This window comes from Capricornis sumatraensis, chromosome 5 (assembly GCF_032405125.1).
Source record: "Capricornis sumatraensis isolate serow.1 chromosome 5, serow.2, whole genome shotgun sequence".
Classification (NCBI taxonomy): domain Eukaryota; kingdom Metazoa; phylum Chordata; class Mammalia; order Artiodactyla; family Bovidae; genus Capricornis; species Capricornis sumatraensis.
Window position 1 is genome coordinate 123858492 of NC_091073.1, and position 20914 is coordinate 123879405.

At 51.6% G+C, this 20914-nt stretch overlaps 1 protein-coding gene across 1 annotated transcript in view; it reads right to left on the reverse strand.

Annotated features, from left to right (window-relative positions):
- Nucleotides 1-20914, reverse strand: part of NCAPG2 (non-SMC condensin II complex subunit G2) — a 63678-nt gene that overhangs the window by 15361 nt on the left and 27403 nt on the right. Inside the window, exons 12-23 of the mRNA XM_068972740.1 lie at nucleotides 20479-20631; nucleotides 16531-16753; nucleotides 16124-16227; nucleotides 8465-8638; nucleotides 6654-6724; nucleotides 5646-5799; nucleotides 5387-5560; nucleotides 4612-4728; nucleotides 4389-4529; nucleotides 3884-3983; nucleotides 1562-1749; nucleotides 518-658 (exon numbers count right to left, since the gene is read on the reverse strand). Of these exons, the coding sequence (XP_068828841.1) occupies nucleotides 518-658; nucleotides 1562-1749; nucleotides 3884-3983; nucleotides 4389-4529; nucleotides 4612-4728; nucleotides 5387-5560; nucleotides 5646-5799; nucleotides 6654-6724; nucleotides 8465-8638; nucleotides 16124-16227; nucleotides 16531-16753; nucleotides 20479-20631 (1740 nt within the window). The remainder of the gene's footprint in view (nucleotides 1-517; nucleotides 659-1561; nucleotides 1750-3883; nucleotides 3984-4388; nucleotides 4530-4611; nucleotides 4729-5386; nucleotides 5561-5645; nucleotides 5800-6653; nucleotides 6725-8464; nucleotides 8639-16123; nucleotides 16228-16530; nucleotides 16754-20478; nucleotides 20632-20914) is intronic.

Consider the following 20914-nt stretch of genomic DNA (forward strand, 5'->3'; position numbering starts at 1 on the left):
GAGAAACCCCACTGTTTACGGTCTTCAGGCACTGCTGCACGCCCTCACACACTAGCATCAGGGCTCCAGGCCCTGACAGCGTGCGCTTTATTGTGAGCTGAATCATCATCCTGGTTATGTCGGCCTTGAACCAAGCAGGCTAATCATATGAAACAGGCTCCTGCCAGGAACTGGCCAGTCCTTTATGGACTAGGAGCAAACTATCTGTCTAAACTGATATTACAGATTCAAACTTCCCGTGCTTAAAAGAAAAAGTAAGGTTTATGTATCGCACGGCAGTCAGAGATGCGAGCTGCTCCAGAAACAGCACCAGGGCACTCTCACACCCTGCTCACCACCAAGCACGGCTGTGAACACAAACCAGCCACGGAACCGTGAGGTGCAGCTATGGAAGAAGCGGACCTCCCGCGGTACCTGAGCTCTGAAAAATAGCTAGAGAAAGGCAAGAACATGCTGCCAGCAGAAAACAGCCTCTTCAGTAGCCAAAACGAGACACAGCAGCTTCGGGACAACGCACCTTCCGGAGCCAGTGGCTTATCTCAACCACAGACGCAGCGATCAGGGTGGAGAACACGCCCCGGTGGACAGGCGTGCCCACGTGCCAGGACTGCACGGCGCTGATGAATTCGTGCAGAGGAGTCTGAACAGAGTAGAGGAGCTACGGGAAACACATCACCACCGTGAGTCCCGAACAGCCTCCATCAGGGACGCGGCCTCCCCGTCTCCGCGGGGCCGAGGCCCGTCCCGCCGGACGCCCCTGCTGCCCACGCCCTCCTCTCTGGTGCCGGAGACGACACAGCCCGAAGGCCCTGCGCAGTAGCTTGAACACACTCTACCCCAGAGCAGAGAAAAACTCTGAGAACAGGAGCATCAGCAACATTAATAAAGTTCTCAAAACGAAAGAGGAAGAAATATCACTGACATTAAGGGAAGACACCCACTATGAGGCCATGTGTTCTGAACAAAGCTGCACAGCCAATAGTGAGAAAAAAAAAATTCTGGCACAAATTACATGAACAGATCACAGACACCTGAACGAACTCCTCAAAAACAGGACTTTTTCAAATTAACTCAAATATGACCTAGGCTACAGAAAATATGGCCAATGACCTTCAATTACCTCTACAAGCTAAAGGTAGAATAAAATGGAAAGTTTCAATAACTCATAAACATCCTCCCACTGAAGCATTTTTTAAATCTTCACTCCTAGCAGCTGAGTACTCACAAGCTACTGCAATTAGTTCTCTGCTTCTGTCCTGCTGAGCAAAAGAGCTCTTGGGCCAATGGCCCGCTGACCCAAACTGCCAACACAGTCCCCAGAGCGGCGCTCAGAGGTGGGCTCCTGGCCTCCCGGCCTCCTCCCTGGAGCATGCTGCCCCAGGGAGAGGGGGCAGCACCAGTGGAAAGGGGCACTGGGCAGCCGTCTCCTGCTGCATGGCACCTCCCCGCAACGCCAACAGCACCCACGGGCTCCAGGGCCTGCAGGCCTGGCTCCACACCCTGGGCCGCCAGCTGGGTGCTCCCCTTCTAGTTCTGACCCTGCCGGGGGAGGAGCCCACACCTGCAAACCCTCTTCTGGCTGCTTCTTGAAGCTCCGTGCCATGCACTCCAGCATCTGCTGAAATACTTTCTGGACCATGTCAAACACCACGGCGACCTCTTCCTCTGAGTCTGCTTTCCACATCAAGGAACTTCCAGTTATCTCTTTCAGAATGCCGAGAAGCAATGAAACATAAAAGAATCCCTTCACTGGAAACAAAGTTGGGAAAATCTGTTGTTTAATCACACAATTTAGTTGAAATTATTACATTTTTCACTTAACACATATATTATGGTAACTTAGAGGAGTGTTACTGGTGAGCCAGTACCAAGTTGATCAGATTAATATAAAATCTGACATCCACACAACTGGCTCCTTTGATTAGACACAAAGCCACTGTCCTCACAAACAGTGTGGACAGACTCGGCTTGCGCGGACAGCGCAGCTCCTGCAGCCCCAGGTGCCTCCCCACATGATGGAGACACTGACGACGAGTCTGAGAGGAAAGGCCCAAAAGCCTCACGACAAAGACCTATTTCTGTTTGCAACAAAACTCTAAAAGAATGAGCTCATAGCAGATTCTCTCCCAGGAAATGCTGATTATTAAAATATCTAAATACAAAGATCATTTCAGCTTGGTCCAAGGTAAGGTTAGAAGCTTAGGGCCTTATACTTGAGGGGAAAAGACAACTCTATGTAATAAATCCGCCTACATTGGAGATATAAAAATTTCCATGGAGCTAATTAGAATTTTAGAAGTGTTAAAAATAGATTCAATCCTTGTGTGCTGCTAAGTCACGTCAGCTGTGTCTGACTCTTTGTGACCCCCTGGACTGCAGCCTGCAGGCTTCTTTGTCCATGGGATTCTTTAGGCAAGAATACTGGAGTGGGTCGCCATGCCCTCCTCCAGGGGATCTTCCCCACCCAGGGATCGGATCTGTATCTCTTACGACTCCTGCACTCCCACACTCCTCCACACTTACCACTAGTGCCACCTGGGAAGCCCAGATTCAATCCTTAGGGGAAAAGAGTTGCTAGATGATAAACTGAGCTACCCAAATGCAAATCATGTTTAATGTTTCAATTATTAGCCTTAGATTTATTTAAAGTATTTGTTTGTTTATTTGGCTGTGCTGGTCTTTGCTGCGGCATGTGGTATCTAGCTCCCTGCCCAGGGATTGAACCTGGGCCCCCACATCGGCAGCATGGAGTCAGCCACTGGACCACCAGGGCAGGCCCTAAACTTAAGATGGAAGTGAGACTCATAATGAATTAAACAAAGCAGAAAGGTTAGATCTTGGAACAAAAAGATTTCTCCTATTTAATATTCAGCCTCTGTGGGTATTTTGAAGCCCTTTAGTTGCAGATAAGGAAATGTATAATCAAGACAGCAGAGCAAAGCAACTGCCAGCAGCTCGGGGGCAGGCCAGCCACCACCCTAGGGGCAGCAGCACGGGGAGGGAGCAGCTGTGGGGCCTGAGGCCTGCACGCCGGCGCTCAAGACCACACAAGACCCCAGGAGACCAGCGCAAACTCACTGCTGGGCTTGCTCCATGACCATACCATTCTGTCTCCTCTAGCAAGTGTCTCAGTTAGGGCCACTTAACCCCTCCTTCCCAGCCTCTGCGGCTCTCAGAGGAGCACGCGCAGCTCCAGCTGTCCAGTGAGCCCACGTGGCAGCAGCTGGGAGGCCGCAGGGCGGGGCTCACGGCAGCGGGCTCTCAGCCAGAGCCTGGCCCGAGGCCGAGGGGACGGCCTGGGCCCCACACTCCTCCCACCACTGTGCGAGGGGCTGCAAGAACCCGCCCGATCCCGGGGGGCTCCAGATAACCCTCAGCCTGGATGGCCTGAGGGCAGCCAACTTCCCAGGCACTCTCTCAGCACGTACCACCTGGCACCTCCTCCAAGGCAGGTGTGCACACCACGGTGTCAGTCACCAGGGGCACAGTGTCACCCCATCCTCAGGGTGACAGCGACTTCCCAGGGGTCCCAGGGTGGGGGGCCATTAAACAACTCCTGACTCACAGGCAGACGGCGAGCTCTCTTCTGTGAGCTCTGCCCATGACACCCGACGTGAGCCGCAGACAGGGGTGGCACACAGCGCAGCCGTCCACAGCCACACGGCCCCCAAGGGAGAAGCCTAAGACCCCGCCAGAAATGGTGCACCTGTCACGGCCAGCACCGAAAGCACCACGGACTCCCTGGCTGCCTCGGCCTGCTAGCTCTTTTCTGACGTAGACCAGTCTGCTACACGTCTGTCACTCAGAAGTGAGAGTGGAGCAAAGGGAGGCCCTGCCTCTTATTGGGAGCTGCTCTTGGCTAGCCCTTTAACACACCAGGCACCTGTCTGCATGGTTCCAAGGCTCCACTGTAGAAGACGCATCTGGAACTTGCGGTCGCCAAGGCCAACCATGATGACATCCTTACACACAGTCAAGTAGGTCTGGAAGAGAGACAGACATGCTGCTGTGACCTCCTCACAGAGGCGAGAGGGGCCGCACGCAGCTGGCACAGCTCCCAATACCTAAGGGGCTGCCCGGTGAATCACAGAGAAGGTATTCACACAGTGGTTTCCATAAAGACACATCAATTCTCATTTTTCTTTCTATAGGAAATCTAGAATCACATTTTCTGTAATTCCAAAAACAGCACCTGTTACCTGTACTGTGCAAAATTGCATTAAAATTACACAGTTTGTGCTTCACAAAAGATAAACTCTGGACACTCAGAGGCTAGCGTAGGTACTCAAGAAAGCAGCATTACTGACTGAAGTCACAGTTCAGATTGGAAATGAGACCCGGAAGCCCATCACAGGGGAGCAAGGTTTCCATGTCCCAAGACTCCTAACCTGGATAATCTGCTGATAAACCACCCTGTGAAGCTTCAGGTATTCTTCGTCTTGATCGCGAATGAAGGATAAAACTTTGCTTTCTAACCAAGACCCGGTGTCTTCCAAAGTGGACAGGTACACTTTGCCTTCTGAGCAGAACTGCCCAAAAACAAGAGCAGAGAGGTCAGTGCAGAGCCCCGGGCCTGCTCAGCCCGCGCCCTGCCCCGAGCCACAGACACACCTTGTGTTGAAGATGGATACTCAGCCGACAGTACAGGCTGAAGGCCCGCAGGGCGGCGCCCTCACTCAGGCGCGGAGGGCTGCCACCTGGCGTCTGCAGAATGGACTCCAGACTCCCCTGCGGAACAGGACTCCTCAGGCCGTGCTCTGGCCAAGCAACCCGCATGGAAGGCGAAGACACCGCGGCCCGGAGTGCCGGGCAGGTACAGCGCCGCGGGCCGTCCTGAGAATCCCGTGCCTCCTCCCTCTGCCAGGCCTCCCACAAAGCGGCAAGATCACCGCTCTTCCAGGCGCTGCCCCCGGGGCCCAGGACCAAGCTCTGCCAACTCATGCCTCCCACACCCCCGCCCGTCCCGCCCGCTGCTAGTGCATGGGGGCCTCTGGCGTGACAGAACCGGGCAGCAGCAGCCGGGGCGGGCCTGCAGAGACAGCCGCAGAGAAAGGGAGTGAATCCACAGGGCGGCACGGCGACAGCCCGGGGCGGCCTGCCCCAGACTCGGGGGCTGGAGCCCCCACGGCCACACGAGGCGGAGAGCGAAGCGCCTGGGAGGTGGGGCCTCCTGCCCATGGCCGGTTCCGGCAGGCAGGCCCACCCGCAGAGGCAGACAGGACAGGACACCGGGCTCTGAAGGGGCCTGGTAGAAGGAGCAGGGCCCAGAAATGTGCGCCTGGCCCCCTCCCGCCCCCAGGTGAAAAGCAACACTATGACACAGAAAACTCGGATCTGACTTCATCAGTCACCTTCGATGCAGCCTGTGTCTGTCCTACAGACCTACCTTGGATGTTTCAAGTGCTTTCAAAAGACAGTTCAGCTTCTTCTGGGGCGCAGAGAGGAGGCACTCGCGGTTCTTGGGGTGGGTCAGCAAATACTCCACGTAGACCAGCGCCAGCCCAGGCTTGACCGGACACGGGTCCTGGACCCGCACTTTCCGCTTGGAGGCCGAGTTACCCTGAGGGGCAGGGAGAGACCGGCGGGAGGAGAGCTGTGAGCCCCGGCACGCCGCCCTCAGCGGAGCGCAGCAGGAAGACCCCTACCTTGCTCTGAGGCGGCTCCTCAGGCAGCCAGTCGCAGACAAGCTCCAGGATGTGCCCCACGTGGCCCCAGGAGCAGAGGCAGTCGAGCAGGATGCAGTAGGTCCTGTCGGCGGCTCCCTCCTCTTGGTTCCTCAGTGTGGAAATCACACCGCAGCTGCAAGGGCCACACATATACAATCGCGTCTGTATCTCGATAACAACTATTCACTTTCCTAAAAGGTGGGGAAAACGGAGACGCTAAAAGCTGCCGAACACAAACCCTTCCTATCACGGGAGCATGAGGACATCCTCCACTGCAGGAAAAATCCACCGTTTTCCACAGTCACTGGCAGGGCAAGTTCCAGGACAAAATGGTGACTCTGCAAGCAGCGTCAGGGACCCAAGCCCACGTGCCTTGGGCGTGAGGTGCCAAGCGCCCGCCAGGCACATAAAACCCCAGTCTTTTGTTTCTGTGCTGCGTCTGTCAGACTGTAGAGATTCTTCATTTTGGGGAAATAACTTGCTTAGCATCAAAACATTCATTTTTAAATATATATGAATAAAAATAAGTAATTTTTACTGAGTTAATAATCAACACTCTAAAGCAACACTGCCCAATAAAATATAACTTGAGCCACAAAAACAGGCCAGTGTGTCATTCTAAAGGTTCTAATGACCATATCTGAAAAGGAAGACTGACCTCAGTGATACATCAGCCCAGCCCACCCGCAACAGTAGACGCAGTCAGAGTAGAAAACCGCGGTGTGGCACGCCACAGCCCTCTTTCCACACCAGACCCGAGTCAGAGTGCACCCTGCACGCACAGCTCATCCCAGGGCCGCGTCCCAGGCACTCAGGGCCACGTGCGGCTGCAGCTCCGCGGCAACTCAGCTTAGACCGCGTGTCCCCACCTGCACTTAGATGAGTCCCGGCACTCAGTGCCCCGGGCCCTGGAAGCCGCTGCCCTGCCCTCCCGCCTGCAGGCCACGCGGGCGTTGCTGGGGAGACCAGAGGGCGGGTAGCAGGCACCTGAAGGTGGGCACGGCCGGGGCGGGCATCAGGGACGCCAGCACGCACAGAGGGGTCCTGCAGCAGTCGTCCTGGGGGCAGGGAAAGACACAGAGGGGAATGTGAGCAGTGCGGCCTGCGGGCCCTCCGCCCGAGGAACCCGCTGCAGGGCCGCTGGGTGGGGACAGCACACAACAGGACCCGGGCTCTGCGAGGCTCCAGGTGTGCTGGGTCTTCTCAGGCTTTCCCAGGATGCTTCCCTACTTTCCGTGATGTGTCATTCTTATTAAACACCCACTGTGTACCAGGAGACCCTGGGGACACAGCAGTGCCCAGAACAGACCAAAGTCCTAGCTGTGAAGGCACTGACTTGCATTCTAAAAAGAATACTGATGAAAGAAAAAAACTACAATCCTATGTACCTGGTGTGCCCTCAGTACAAAACTCAAGAAAACGAAGCTCATCAGAAAAGTTCTTAATCAGAACACCTTCAGAAGGCAGGGCAGTGCAACGGAGCTACCTGGCCAAGCCCAAGTCCCAGTGGAGCCCACAGCCCAGCCAGCAGGGACCAGCAGGGAGAAGGCTGCTCTCTGGGCAGGGCTGGCAGGGACCCGTGAGGAAAGCACGCAGGCCCCCGGAGCCACTTTGCACACGGCAGCCACCTCACCACAGCCATCCCTGTTGCCGTAACAGGGCCGACAGGCCAGACGCCACCCAGACCACTAGTAAGAAATACCCTCAGACGGCAACACAGCCAGAGAAGCTGGGCCCTAAAAGGGAGAGGAGCAGCAACTCTCCTGAAGAGTAAGCAGGAGCAAACTCCCAGCTCCATCTGTAGCAGCCTGCGTCCAGGCGGAGCGAGCCCGCCTCGCCCCCAACTGCCATGCACAGAATGTCTTCTTAACGCCACAACAGGCAGCTGGCCGCTACTCCCAATTCTGCCCTAAGCGTGGCTCACAGGCAGTTACCCACTGACAGGAAGACCACAAGGTTCTCGGACGGACTGAGGGCAGAGAGCTCTCTGGCCAGAATCGCTCGGGACTGAAGCACTTAACGGACCGCCCGCCTTTTCCGACACTCCCCGGCACACTGCTCTTCTGCCAGCTCATCCAGGACCCGGCCTCCTCCGTGTTCTACCTGCTTCTCAGCCTAGTGGGGCTGTCTGAGCCTTTAAACGTCCTAGTGATGGGGCAGCCTTCGTCCTTCACCTTCACAGACAGGTCACATGGGCGTTTCAAGGGCTGAATGGAGCTCGGAGACCTAACAGTCACAGAAATACAGCTCCAAAAGCTAAAAGGTCTCAGGTCACACAAGCAGCTGTATAAGAACCAGAAGTAAATTTTCCCAAGAGAAGAGCGATCCCTAAGACCTATGACCATTCTATGTTTAAGCCACGCTTTCTTTGTAATTGGAAATAAACCTGCACTTTTACACAGTAGTTTTCTTTCCATTAGTTCTGAAATATGGCCTTTGGGTTTCCTTCACTTAAGCAGAAGATACACACGGTCCGTCTGCCCCAGGAACACAGACACGACTCCGAGGCTTCAGAAACAGGTGCTCACCAGGTGCCGTCAGAGGCCCCCACACCAGGGTGCCGTGCATCCTGGATGTTCACAGACTCCTCTCTCTCAATTCCCAGCACGTCAAACTAGATTCTAAAACCGGGTCGCAGGCCATTAGCAATGGAAGACCAGAGCCGCCTGGACACGCGCTGGGACGGAGGCTGGAGGCCGCCCGGCCCCACCACACAGGGCGAGCGCCGCGGGTCCCGGCAGCAGCTGGCTCAGCCACGCGCCCGGGGGCTGCTCCGCTCCTCAGGGCGGCCGTCCTACCGTGAACACTCGCATGTACTGCGGCAGCACCGAGGCAAACTTGTCCACAGTGTACATCCGGGCCTCCTTGTTACTCTCCAGGCTCCTGTGAATGCTCCTCCAGAGAATCACCACGATCTCCAGCAGCCCTGCCATAGACGCGGCATCGCTCACCGACAGCGTCTGGTCCAGAGCCTAAGACAAAAGTCACCGTGAAAGAACGAATCACTCGACTATTAAGGGAACAGCACTGTCTTTAACAGCACGTCTCAGAATTCCAGCCCTGCGGTGGAAATGCGAACGACGGGCAGGGAGAACCCCCAAGGCTGCGGTGTGGCGTCTGAGGGGACCCACCGCCCTCGACCGGGGGCTGTTCCAGCTTGGTCTCAAGCAGCAGGCCTACATGCGCCTTCCAGGCTCGGCGGGCAGGGGACGGCAGCACCGCCATGCCTGAGGGTTCTATGACTCCTCCGCGTTTGTGCAGGGTGGGAGCCCACACCCATCACCACCTCGAAGTGCAAAGGATGATTCATTCCAAGTGCTGGGATTTCTGTGCTGCTCAAATGGAATGGGAGAAGGTGTAGGGAGCAAATAACCGGAACTAAAGAGGGTGCCTTTTCACTACTGTTCACGGGGTTCTCCAGGCAAGAACATCACCATTCCCTTCTTCAGTGGACCACGCTTTGTCAGCCATGAAATTAAAAGATGCTTGCTCCTTGGAAGAAAGGCTATGATAAACCTTGACAGTATATTAAAAAGCAGAGACATTACTTTGCCAAAAAAAGTCCATCTAGTCAAAGCCACGGTTTTCCCAGTAGTCATATACGGATGTGAGAGTTGGACTATAAAGAAGGCTGAGCACCGAAGAATTGATACTTTCGAACTGTGGTGCTGGAGAAGACTCTTGCGAGTCCCTTGGACTGCAAAGAGATCCAACCAGTCCATCCTAAAGGAAACCATTCGTGAATATTCATTGGAAGGACTGATGCCAAAGCTGAAGCTCCAATACTTTGGCCACCTGATGTGAAGAACTGACTCACTGGGAAAGATCCTGATGCTGGGAGAGACTGAAGGCAGGAAGAGAAAGGGGTACAAGACGATGAGATGGTTGGATGGCATCTATGACTCAAATGAGTGTGAGCAAGCTCTGGGAGGTGGTGAAGGACAGGGAGGCCTGGCGTGCTGCGGTCCACAGGGTCCCAAAGAGCCAGACACGCCTGAGTGAGCAAGGAAAGAGGGCGTACGGCAGACCGAAACCAGCCGCGACGCAAGGCAGACTTTCAATAGGCTCCTAATACTTGGAACGACTCACGGCTAAATTTAAAACCAGTAACACTATCAGGGGTTTAGAAAATGCTATGTGAATGACAAAAATAGCAAATTAACAAAATTTCGATCTGGATTTTAGTTTTTACATTCTAACATTAGGCATAGCAATCTTATCGCTAAAGTCCCCTGAGAAAGGCACCACTTTTCCTTTACAAAAATATGCTAAGTTCCAAAGACTTCATTAAAGAGAAAGCAGAGATTTTTAGTAGATAGCAATGGGAAAAAGCAAAAGAATAAGCTCAGAGACTTTTGCTTTTAGCCACTATATGCTCTTAGAACGACAGCACCCAGATGGCAATTTGTACTTCTTTTCTACTGCCAGTTATAATCAGTTCAGTTCAGTCCAGTCGCTCAGTCGGGTCCAACTCTTTGCAGCCCCATGGACTGCGGCACACCAGGCCTCCCTGTCCATCACCAACTCCCGGAGCTTGCTCAAACTCATGGCCATCGAGTCCAACCATCCAACCATCTCATCCTCTGTCGTCCCCGTCTCCTCCTGCCTTCAATCTTTCCCAGCATCAGGGTCTTTTCCAATGAGTCAGTTCTTCACATTAAGTGGCCAAAGGACTGGAGTTTCATCTTCAGCATCAGCCCTTCCAATGAATATTCAGGACTGATTTCCTTTAAGATGGACTGGTTGGATCTCCTTGCTCTCCAAGGGACTCTCAAGAGTCTTCTCCAACACCACAAAAGCATCAGTTTTTCAGCACTTTATGGTATCTCAGCTTTCTTTATGGTCCAACTCTCACATCCATACATGACGACTGGAAAAACCATAGACAGCTTTGACTTAGACGGACCTTGGTAGGCAAAGTAATGTTTCTGTTTTTTAATATGCTGTCTAGGTTGGTCTGACTCATTGGAAAAGACTCTGATGCTGGGAGGGATTGGGGGCAGGAGGAAAAGGGGATGACCGAGGATGAGATGGCTGGATGGCATCACCGACTCGATGGACGTGAGTTTGAGTGAACTCCAGGAGTTGGTGATGGACAGGGAGGCCTGGCGTGCTGCCATTCATGGGGTGGCAAAGAGTTGGACATGACTGAGTGACTGAACTGAACTGAAGTGAACTAGGTTGGTTATAGCTTTCCTTCCAAGGAGCAAGAACCTTTTAATTTCATGACTGCAGTCACCATCTGCAGTGATTTTGGAGCCCAAGAAAATAAAGTCTGACACTGTTTCCACTGTTTCCCCATCTATTTCCCATGAAGTGATGGGACCAGATGCCATGATCTTCGTTTTCTGAATGTTGAGCTTTAAGCCAGCTTTTCACTCTCCTCTTTCACTTTCATCAGGAGGCTCCGTAATTCTCCTTCGCTTTCTGCCATAGGGTGGTGTCATCTATGTATCTGAGGTGATTGATATTTCTCCCAGCAACCTTGATTCCAGCTTGTGCTTCATCCAGCCCAGCATTTCACATGATATACTCTGCGTATAAGTTAAATAAGCAAGGTGACAATATACAGCCTTGATGTACTCCTTTTCCCAATTTGGAAGCAGTCTGTTGTTCCATGTTTGGTTCTAACTGCTGCTTCTTGACCTGGATACAGATTTCTCAGGAGGCAGGTCAGGTGTTCTGGTATTCCCATCTCTTTAAAAATTTTCCCCAGTTTGCTGTGATCCACACAGTCAAAAGCTTTGGTGTAGTCAATAAAGCAGAAGTAGCTGTTTTTCTTGAGCTCTCTTGCTTTTTCTATGACCCAACAATGTTGGCAATTTGATCTCTGGTTCCTTGACTTTTCTAAATCCACCTTGAACGTCTGGAAGTTCTCGATTCATGTACTGGTAAAGCCTCGCCTGGAGAATTTTGAGCATTACTTTGCTAGCGTATGAGACGAGTACAATTGTATGGCAGTTTGAACATTTTTTGGTATTGCCTTTCTTTGGGATTGGAATGAAAACTGACCTTTTCCAGTCCTGTGGCCACTGCTGAGTTTTTCCAATTTGCTGGCATACTGAGTGCAGCACTTTCACAGCATCATCTTTTATGAACTGAAATAGCTCAACTGGAATTCCATCACCTCCAGTAGTTTTGTTCACAGTGATGCTTCCTAAGGCCCACTTCCATTTCCAACATCCTATCTTTATGAAGCAGGGTTTTCCACAGTGACAGCAACCAACATGGGATTACGGAGTAGACTGGGCATGTTCAAACTACTGTACAATTGCACCCCTCTCACACGCTAGCAAAGTAATGCTCAGAATTTTCCAAGTGAGGCTTCAACAGTACATGAACCGAGAAAGATGGCCCTCTTCAGTCTCTTTCAGAATCTCTGCTTATGTCTGAAACATGTCAAAAACCCCAGTGTTCACTCATAGCCCTCACAGTTCGTTTGCCTTTGAATACAGCCACTTTGCCTTCTGACTGGAGCACAGTTGCCATTCGTACCTGAAGCAGCAGACTGAGTTCACTGAGCAGGCTGACTACGTCACACAAGGAAGCAAGTTTTGCGACCCATTCTGTGTCACTAAAACATGCTGCCAGCCATGACTGTTTTTCTAAAAGAAATCTCTGGAGCAGCTCTCATAACTCAAAACCTCTGGCCAGCGATCCACCTTCCGAAAGCCATCTCACTCCTGTGTGTAAGAGAAGACGTGTGCTCTGCATCCATTTCCTCACAAAGTCGTGCAGACAGATGTGAGTTAAAGGCGTGGACTTGAATGTGGCTGGTAGTCTTAATCACGGCCTGCAGCATGAAGCTCAGCTGCCATCTCTCAGCTGGCCAGCATTTCTCCACGGATGACACGTGCGCAGACACAGTCAGAAGTGGCCTCTCTGACCCGAGCAGTAAGACCAGAGGCCGCCCAGTCTTGATGGCTGCTCCATCCGTGTACACACCAACATGGTACACGCTGACACAGAACGACCAGTTCAATTTCCCTGGCATGCAGTCACTCAAAGACTTGAGTAGTTCTGCAGCTGAGGTGTTGGTTGGCAACAAAAGTGCACACAGCCTCGTGCACACCTTCCTGAAAAATGTTACCAAAAACAGGCACTGCTGCCTTACTAACGTCAGCAGGCCCCTCAACCTAGACTGCATATCATGGTGATTCAATCCTGTCTAACAGCTGTGCCTCACTATCCTGTTTCATCAATTCATCTAGCTACGGTGCTAGCCGAAAGAGGACCACATGCCACCTTCTGAACTACAGCATCTCCTAAAAGTTCGCAACAAACGTCCTTAGCAGCAGGCAAGATCAACTCTTCACCAACAGTGAAAGGCATCTTAGGTTTAGCAACGCAGTTAGCCAGTAAGAATGATACTCTCAGTGCAGACACATTTGATCAAGTGGTGGCCCTTCAGTAATTGCTTCTGTTCTTCATGTTCATGTTTTTTCGTTTTGAAAACCTTCAAAGGCTTGTCTTTTAACACAGGGTGCTTGGTCTCCATGTGGTGAAGCAGTTTTGATGATTTCCTGGCTTCACTGGATAGCTGGTTGCCACATATTATACAAAGCAGGCTTGGAGAATGTGACCCACCTGTTGCTGTGAACTCATCGTTTAAGTAGGACTCGGTGTGTTCTATTCAACGCACATTTCTTTTGTTGGCAGTCTTAAGAGCCTTCTCCTCTCTCACCATGGCGTCTTTCCCCATTTTCACAGCAGCTCAGTGGCATTTGGCTTTGTAATCATTTTGCTAGGGTAAGCTTATGGGCACAGCGAGAAAGAGGCGGAGACGGAGGTGGTAAATAAAGTAAGGAGCAGGCCAGGCACGGGCTGAAGCAAGGGCGGGGCTTTGACTCGGAGCCTGCTGCCGGACGCAGCTTGCCTGTCAGCTGCAGCTCACTCGACAGGGTTTAGATGTGAGGCTGCGAGCAGCTGTTCACTGCGGCCTTCGCGCAGTCAGACCCTCAACTACGGACACTCTGTATTTGCAGCTGCCCCCCAGCGTTAGCATCACTGCCTCAGCTCCGGCGCATCAGGCGTTAACAGTCTCACGAGGAGTGAGCAATCTGGAGCCCTCGCACGCACAGCTCACAGTAGGGCTCGCACCCCGCTGAGAGTCTAGTGCCGCTGGTGAGCTGCAGGAGGGGGCGCTCAGGCGGTAATGCCAGTGATGGGGAGCATCTGCGAACGCCTGCCGTGCGGCCTGGCTCCTTACACGCCACAGACAGGCCAGTCCGGCCCGGGGACCCTGCTTTAGAGGTACATAAGTGCCGGGAGCCAGCACCAGAGACCCCACCCACGACAAGGTCATGTGGAGAGACCTGACGGGCAAGGCAACTCAGGTCTCGAGGGGTCCTCTGTCTGAGCATCTCCCCCGAAACCAAAATCAGTCTGTTCACTGTCTGCTATACTGCACTCTCCTGACATTACAGAGGGCTTTCCGTGACCGCCTTTCTCTGGAGAGTTAACTCAGAGCTCCAGTAAACAGTCTCCTGCATATAAAAAGAATGTCTGGCTTAACCCCTTTGATGGCTTTCTAACTTACCTGACCAGTCTGCCCGGACTTTTACAACTTGTAATTGTTTACAGCCCCCCAACAGCGAGAGGCATGCAGCTTAAAGCATCTTAAAGATATAGAGCCTTTTAGAGTTAAGAATTAGTTTGGTGAAGAGTTTGTTGAGTTGATGTTTGCCGCCAGGCCTCCATATCCTTTATCTTTTAGGCACCTGGGAGGATATTAATCAATGAAAACGGGATGCAGAAATAGGAATATAGTAGTTTTGATGTTAGCAACACCAGACTTTTGAGTTAATTACTTTTCTCTTTGTTATAAATCACTGTACTCCTTTTCCTTGTTATGAATTGTTGTGTCCTTGCTGTGTAAGAATGTAACTTTATTTAGTGCTTTCTCAGAGTGGCACCAGACTTTGGGAAGAACAACACTATTACCCTTATCAGAAAAGGGCTGTAAAATGCTGACTGGCCTTCTGGCCAGATGATGTAAATCACCTGCTGCTGCCGAGTCGCTTCAGTCGTGTCCGACTCTGTGTGACCCCAGAGATGGTAGCCCACCAGGCTCCCCCATCCCTGGGATTCTCCAGGCAAGAACACTGGAGTGGGTTGCCATTCCCTTCTCCAACGCAGGAAAGTGAAAAGTGAAAGTGAAGTCGCTCAGTCGTGTCCGACTCTCAGCGACCCCATAGACGGCAGCCTCCCAGGCTCCTCCATCCATGGGATTTTCCAGGCAAGAGTACTGGAGTGGGGTGCCATTGCCTTCTCCAGTAAATCACCTGAGACTTGTGTATACAACTAGGTATGCAGAGAGAAAGCCTGGTCTCGATAAGAGTCAGGGCTGCTGACGCTGCATAATTTTGTATTATCCATTGATCTCTATGTAAAATCAAAAGTATATAAGGCCTTTTTGGACAATAGAGGATGGGCCAGTCACTGGAAAGACTGGTTTCCCCCGTGTCAAATCTCTCTCTCTTTCTCCCTCTCCCTCCCTCTCCTTTTCAGGCTGAATTCCCATCTGGGGCGTGGAGGCTCTCCAGTCTACTTACTTGCCCTGGCTTCTGAGACCTACGTGAGAGGGAGCCTAAGGCGGGGCACCCTCCGCTACTCAAGTGGGCGCCGGTGGCCTAACGAAGACGGTGCAAGTTCCTTGTGTGGAACTTTATTGGTTTTCCACGTAAACCAAGTTATTCAGCCTCTTTTCTTCACTAATTTTCCTACTACACTATTTCTTCCTAATCTCTCTTTCTAGTTCTAAACAAATAAGTTTTTCCTCGCCACACCGTCCCCGCTTTGAATTACCCTGGATCCACTGGGGCTGGACCCCAGCACATAAGCATGACAGTTTATTTATAAGCTTAAGATACTGTTTGTAAGTAATAAGTATCTAAGTCTTAAATGTTCCTTTTTTAATGATATAATTGATCACTTCAGATTCTGAATAAGTATCAGCTACATAGTCTCCTCGATAAATTATTTTAAACTATTCTCAATGAAGCTTGTATCCTGAAATTCAACCCGATGATGTTTCTAGTAGAATCTTAGGGCAGGAGCAGTGAACAAATCCTTAGGGGCCCCACCACCATCTAGTTGTAAAACACGGAGATCAACAGGCCCATCCAGGTGTGCCACCCCCATCTCATTAAAATACACAGACGCTTAAGGCAAAGAAAACTGGGAAAAGGGTGTCACCAGTAATAATTCCTTTGTATTAGATCCTACTCAGACTCCACAGTGAACTACAAAGAATACACAGGAAGTTGCTCCAAAAAATTACTTATGATTCTCCAAAATAATCAGTTGGTGTATCAGAAATAAAGGCATAAATGAAAAATAAAAGACTGCCAAGGTAACAGCTCGCGGAAGCAGTGCCTCTGCCTTGCCACCCGGCCCTCTCTAAGCACCAGGGAGCTGCCCGCCCAGGCCCCACCCCCAGCGGGCGCCGGACTCACACTCGCATTCTCCTTCCCCGGCTCCTCGGCGTCCTCCCTGCAGGCGCTCAGGGCCCTCCGGATGCAGGCGTTCAGGCAGTGGCGGATCACATGGATCAGCTTTGCTAAAGCGAGTAAGACACGCGTTTCTTCAACAGAATTTTCTAACAGTGAAATTATAATCTCAGATAATTAGAGCATTATTTTAAGGGCCCTCATTAAGAATTGCACTGGTGTGTGTACACCGCATGTTCTCAGTCATGGCACAGACTGCGCTGCACACGAGGTGAGCACATGGGGCAGGCGGGGAGCAGGACGAGGCGCTGGGGTGAAGGGCCGGGCCTGGGGGTGCGGGGGCCTGGGGGCGGAGGGGCAGGGGGTGCAGGGTGCGGGGGCACAGCGTGGGGCGGGCCCAGGGCCGCGCATACCTATGTTGGTGCAGGCCGTGTGCTCGTGTGCGTACTGGTAGAACCTGCGCGCAGCCGCGTGGCTCATCTGCAGCAGCGCCACGCAGCGCTCGCACCACACGGCCTCGGGCTGGTTCACCGGCAGGAAGGAGTTGAAGATGAGCCCCACCAGGCGCCGGCACACCGGCCGGGAGTCTGACTCCAGACGGGCCAGAATGTGCTCCATGGGGCATATTTTCCAAAACTGTGAACGCGGCACATGTGCAAAAGAAAACCATGAGAACATTTTAAACAAAATTTCAAGATCACAATAAAAAAGGAGCTAATTTTTATACTCAAGAAAACTCATTTCAAATGACTCCACCAGGACGTGGGACTCTTCTGCAGAAAAATCAAGCCCATATTTGAAGGAGACTGACACGCATGGCAGCTAAGCAGGAGGCTGCCGGGGTTAATTCTACTCCATCAGGGCAGCAGTGGACTCCCAAATGAATATCAGCCTAATAATTTTAAAGTCTCCTGAAACAACACAACTTTCGGGCCATTAACGTGAAAAGTGGATTTAAACACGTGCAACAGGTTTGGCACAGAAAGCTAAAGCAAGCACCTGGTCTCCCACCTCAGACACAGGCCTCCCTGGCGGGTGCCCCTGCTGCCATCTCCCAAGTGCTGACCGGGCGGCCCCGTGCCTCCTCCACCACCCACAGCTGCTGCACACACGTGCACATACAACTGCCTGCTGTCCTCAGCTCAAAAGCATCCAAGTTGTCCACCGCCCATAGAAAAGGGCCAAACTCCTCGACAGGTAGTTTAAAACAACAGGGACCACCACAGAATAGCAGACATTACAACAGACTTCGATAGGAAGGGGTCACGGGGGTCGGAGCCTGTACAGACTTCGATGGGAAGGGGCCACGGGGTCGGAGCCTGTACAGACTTCGATGGGAAGGGGTCACGGGGGTCAGAGCCTGTACAGACTTTGATGGGAAGGGGCCACGGGGTCGGAGCCTGTCTGTCACTTGTGCAGGCACACTCATCTGTGTGACGGGAGCAGCAAAGCGACACGGATGTTGCTCAAGGACCTTGCTCCCACAACAGTCCCCTCTCCAGGACTTTCGGTGGATCCTTCTCGTCAGCGTGTATTTTCAGGTCGTTTCCAAGCCATAAACACAGAGGCCCCTCCCCGGGGACTGGTTTCCTTGAGCTGCCTGCCCAGTGCCTTCCACACTCCCGCAACACCTCAGTGTGCCCTGCAGGTCTGAGGACCCTGCACTTTCAGACGCACACACTCCACCTCCCCTGGTGGGAATGTCTGAGCATCAACCCTACCACCACTCCCCACACGCCCCTGAGACACTTCCATGCACACACTTGGTATTTCTTAAAGTTACTGCAGGGAAGACAGGAGCCGCGCGACGGCCACACCATCAGCAGACTGTCACCCAGAGCAGCTGGCACAGCACCAGATGCGAAGAGGGAAGCCGGGTGCTCGGGAGAGCAGGGCCCTGCAGCCTCAAGACCGCAGAGTCCATCCAAAGCTGCTGAAACCAACCAAGACACCCGGGAAACCCTGACCAAGGGAGAGCGCCAAAACGAGAGGGGCTTCACGCTGAAAGGGTCGGTTCCTGAGCACTCCTGGAGACCAGACCGCCTTGAATGGAAACAAGTAATTGGCACAAATGCCGAATGCCAAGGCTCCAGGGGTCGGTGGTTCTCACAGTGAACATTTCCTGCAAGTCTGCCTTTCCAGAAAAGCCCCATATTAACCTATTTTTCTTTTATTTACTTTTCCTGAAATAAAACAGAACAATTTGGATTAATTCTTCACTTACCTGAGGTTTTATTTTTATCCAAACATATTACCCACAGGTGACATTAACAGCAGACAAGACCATAAACAAAATTGCTAACCTGTGTTTCATTTCTAAAGTTAAAAATAATTGCATTTAAGAAATCCCAAATTGGTTTCTTAATAAAGATATCTCAATATTAGTATACTGTTGATTTGGCCTAAATCTCAGCTATACAATATAAAAACTGCAGAATTTCAAAACAAACAGTAAACAACTTGAAATCACCAGCACTGAGGATGGAAAGCATAAACAGAAGCCTAATTAACTAAGCGGTGACGGCCCCAGGCCTCAGGACCTGACTGTATAATCAGCATTGATTACCCAGCACCTTTCTGTGTCTGTGCCCAGAGCCTCCGCCTGGCCCTCCGGGGCAGCCCCTCCAGAGTTCACAGGGACGTGAGGGCAGGACGCCTCCCACTGCGCACAGAGGCCAGGGCGGCACGCTGACAGCAGGGCCCTGCCCGTGCTGCCGACGCGCCCTCGCTCCAACCTGGGGGCAAGCGACACCCACCCGCTCCTCCTAGCTGCCTCTCCACCGGCCTGTCCATCTGTGATCTTGATTTTCAGAGAACTGGCTTGTGTGCCCGTAACAAAACCTTCCAGAGTTCTTACAGCTAAATCACTCTCTGCCTTGCTTGGGCAAGCTGAGCATTAAGATACAAGAAGTGTCTCACTAAAGCATTTCGCTTCCTCCTCTGCTCCTCCTCCTTTTCCAGACCCCAGACTCTCCGGTCACAGATGTTGTCCAGGTCTTAACTGGCCCCTCCCCTGCTCTCCTCGGGAGACCCACAGGTCTCAGGACGTCTGGTCTCTCTGCCGTCTCACCAGCCATCCCCTCAGTGGTCCTTTGCAAACGGATGTGCACTTCAAACAAAACAGTCCACAACTCCTGCTTCAGACTCATAACCACACTTTCGACAGGCTGTTACAACAATCCAGTCAACCCTGCAGCCAGCCTTTCAGTTGAACTAACAAGCTGATCCTATACTCCATACAGAAATACAAAGGCCCAGACCACCAGGAACTCTGAAGGAAGAGCTGGAGGGCACACACACCGGGACGTCCACAGAGCTGCAGGGAGCTCAGGCTGTGGCCCTGGCCAAGGATGGACAGGCATGGTCCGGAAACAGACCACACACCAAGGCAGTGAGACCACGGAAGCCACGTAAAATACCTCTTTCTCATTAAAAAAATATCCAGTTCAAAATTCGAAAAGCATAAACCAATGTGCATGCTCGGGAGGGGCAAGTCCCCCCCAGCACCCCGTCTCCAGACCCCCAGCGCCGCCCCCACCCCGGCATCAGAAACTGCTGTCCACTTCCTGTTTGCCTCCAGGGATGTGCGAGGCGGCTCTGAGCAAACACACAGCTGCGTCCCTGTTCTCAGAGCTGGCAACACCCCACAACTCATCTGCACTCCCTCTGTCTAACTTAGTGGTCTTTCCACGAAGTGTGCCCCTCGCCATGGCCACGCGGCAGCATTTCACGGCATGAACACACCCCAGGGCTGGGCACTGACTCCACACCGACAAGAGTGTCAGCTTGTTCCCAAACCCTGAGCCTCGACAGAAGACCACTCTAAAGTAAACTTCAGAGGACTCTTGTGTAGGGAAAGAAAACCCTGTTACCCAATAATAATGCAGTTAGCAACCTCATAAGTGACATTGGTACCCAAAAGCTGAACAGAATTAGACTTAAGGGAAAACACTCTCACCTCAGGGGTTTACACCAAAATGCATACAAACCAACAAACGCCTCCTTGCTTCCTTCTGTAAGATGTTGGAGGATGGGGATCTCATATTCTATATGTTCAAGTAATATTTTAAGTGCTTACTGTGTGCCAAGCATTTAAATATTGCAACAAAAACTTTCAGGTATATGATAAAACTGTAATTTAAGGTGGGGACTGCTTACATTAATGTCTCTCAGAAAGAAACCACACATTGACAAAACAAATTGTATTTTATGACACAACTGGTAGAATACACCAGGCATCAGTTAGTTTAAAATGTGGCCACTGAAGCTCCTGGAACTAAAACGGCTCTGTCCTTTTGTTGATGAAAATAAATAAACTTATTTATCTCATGTACTAAATAAGAAAGGTCTAGTCACCTTACCTTAGCAGCCCTCACAGCCTTAACTTTCAGCAGCATATCAACAAAAGCCACCCTCACTTTCTCCGAATTGTCATGCAGACAGTATTTTAATGCTGGCAAAAGCTGTTCTAATAACGGGTGGCTTAATTTATTATCCAAAATGATCGGCAGACACTATGAGAAAGAAGAAAGACAAACAGTTCAAAACTGGAACATAAACAAGGAAAAGTTCAGGTAAGAAAAATTCAATTCTATCTTTACTAAAACCATCAGTAAAATAGATATTCCCACAGAAAATAACGCTTTTGCCAACACAATTTCATGGAAAGGTATTCACTGAATGAATCGATCTGGGTTCAGTGCTTGGTAGTCCAGTCATCCATTGCTTCATTCAACCAAGACTCAGGCAGTTATGAAAGAATTTTCAGAGCTTTCCAAGCTAAACGTTAAAGGGTTT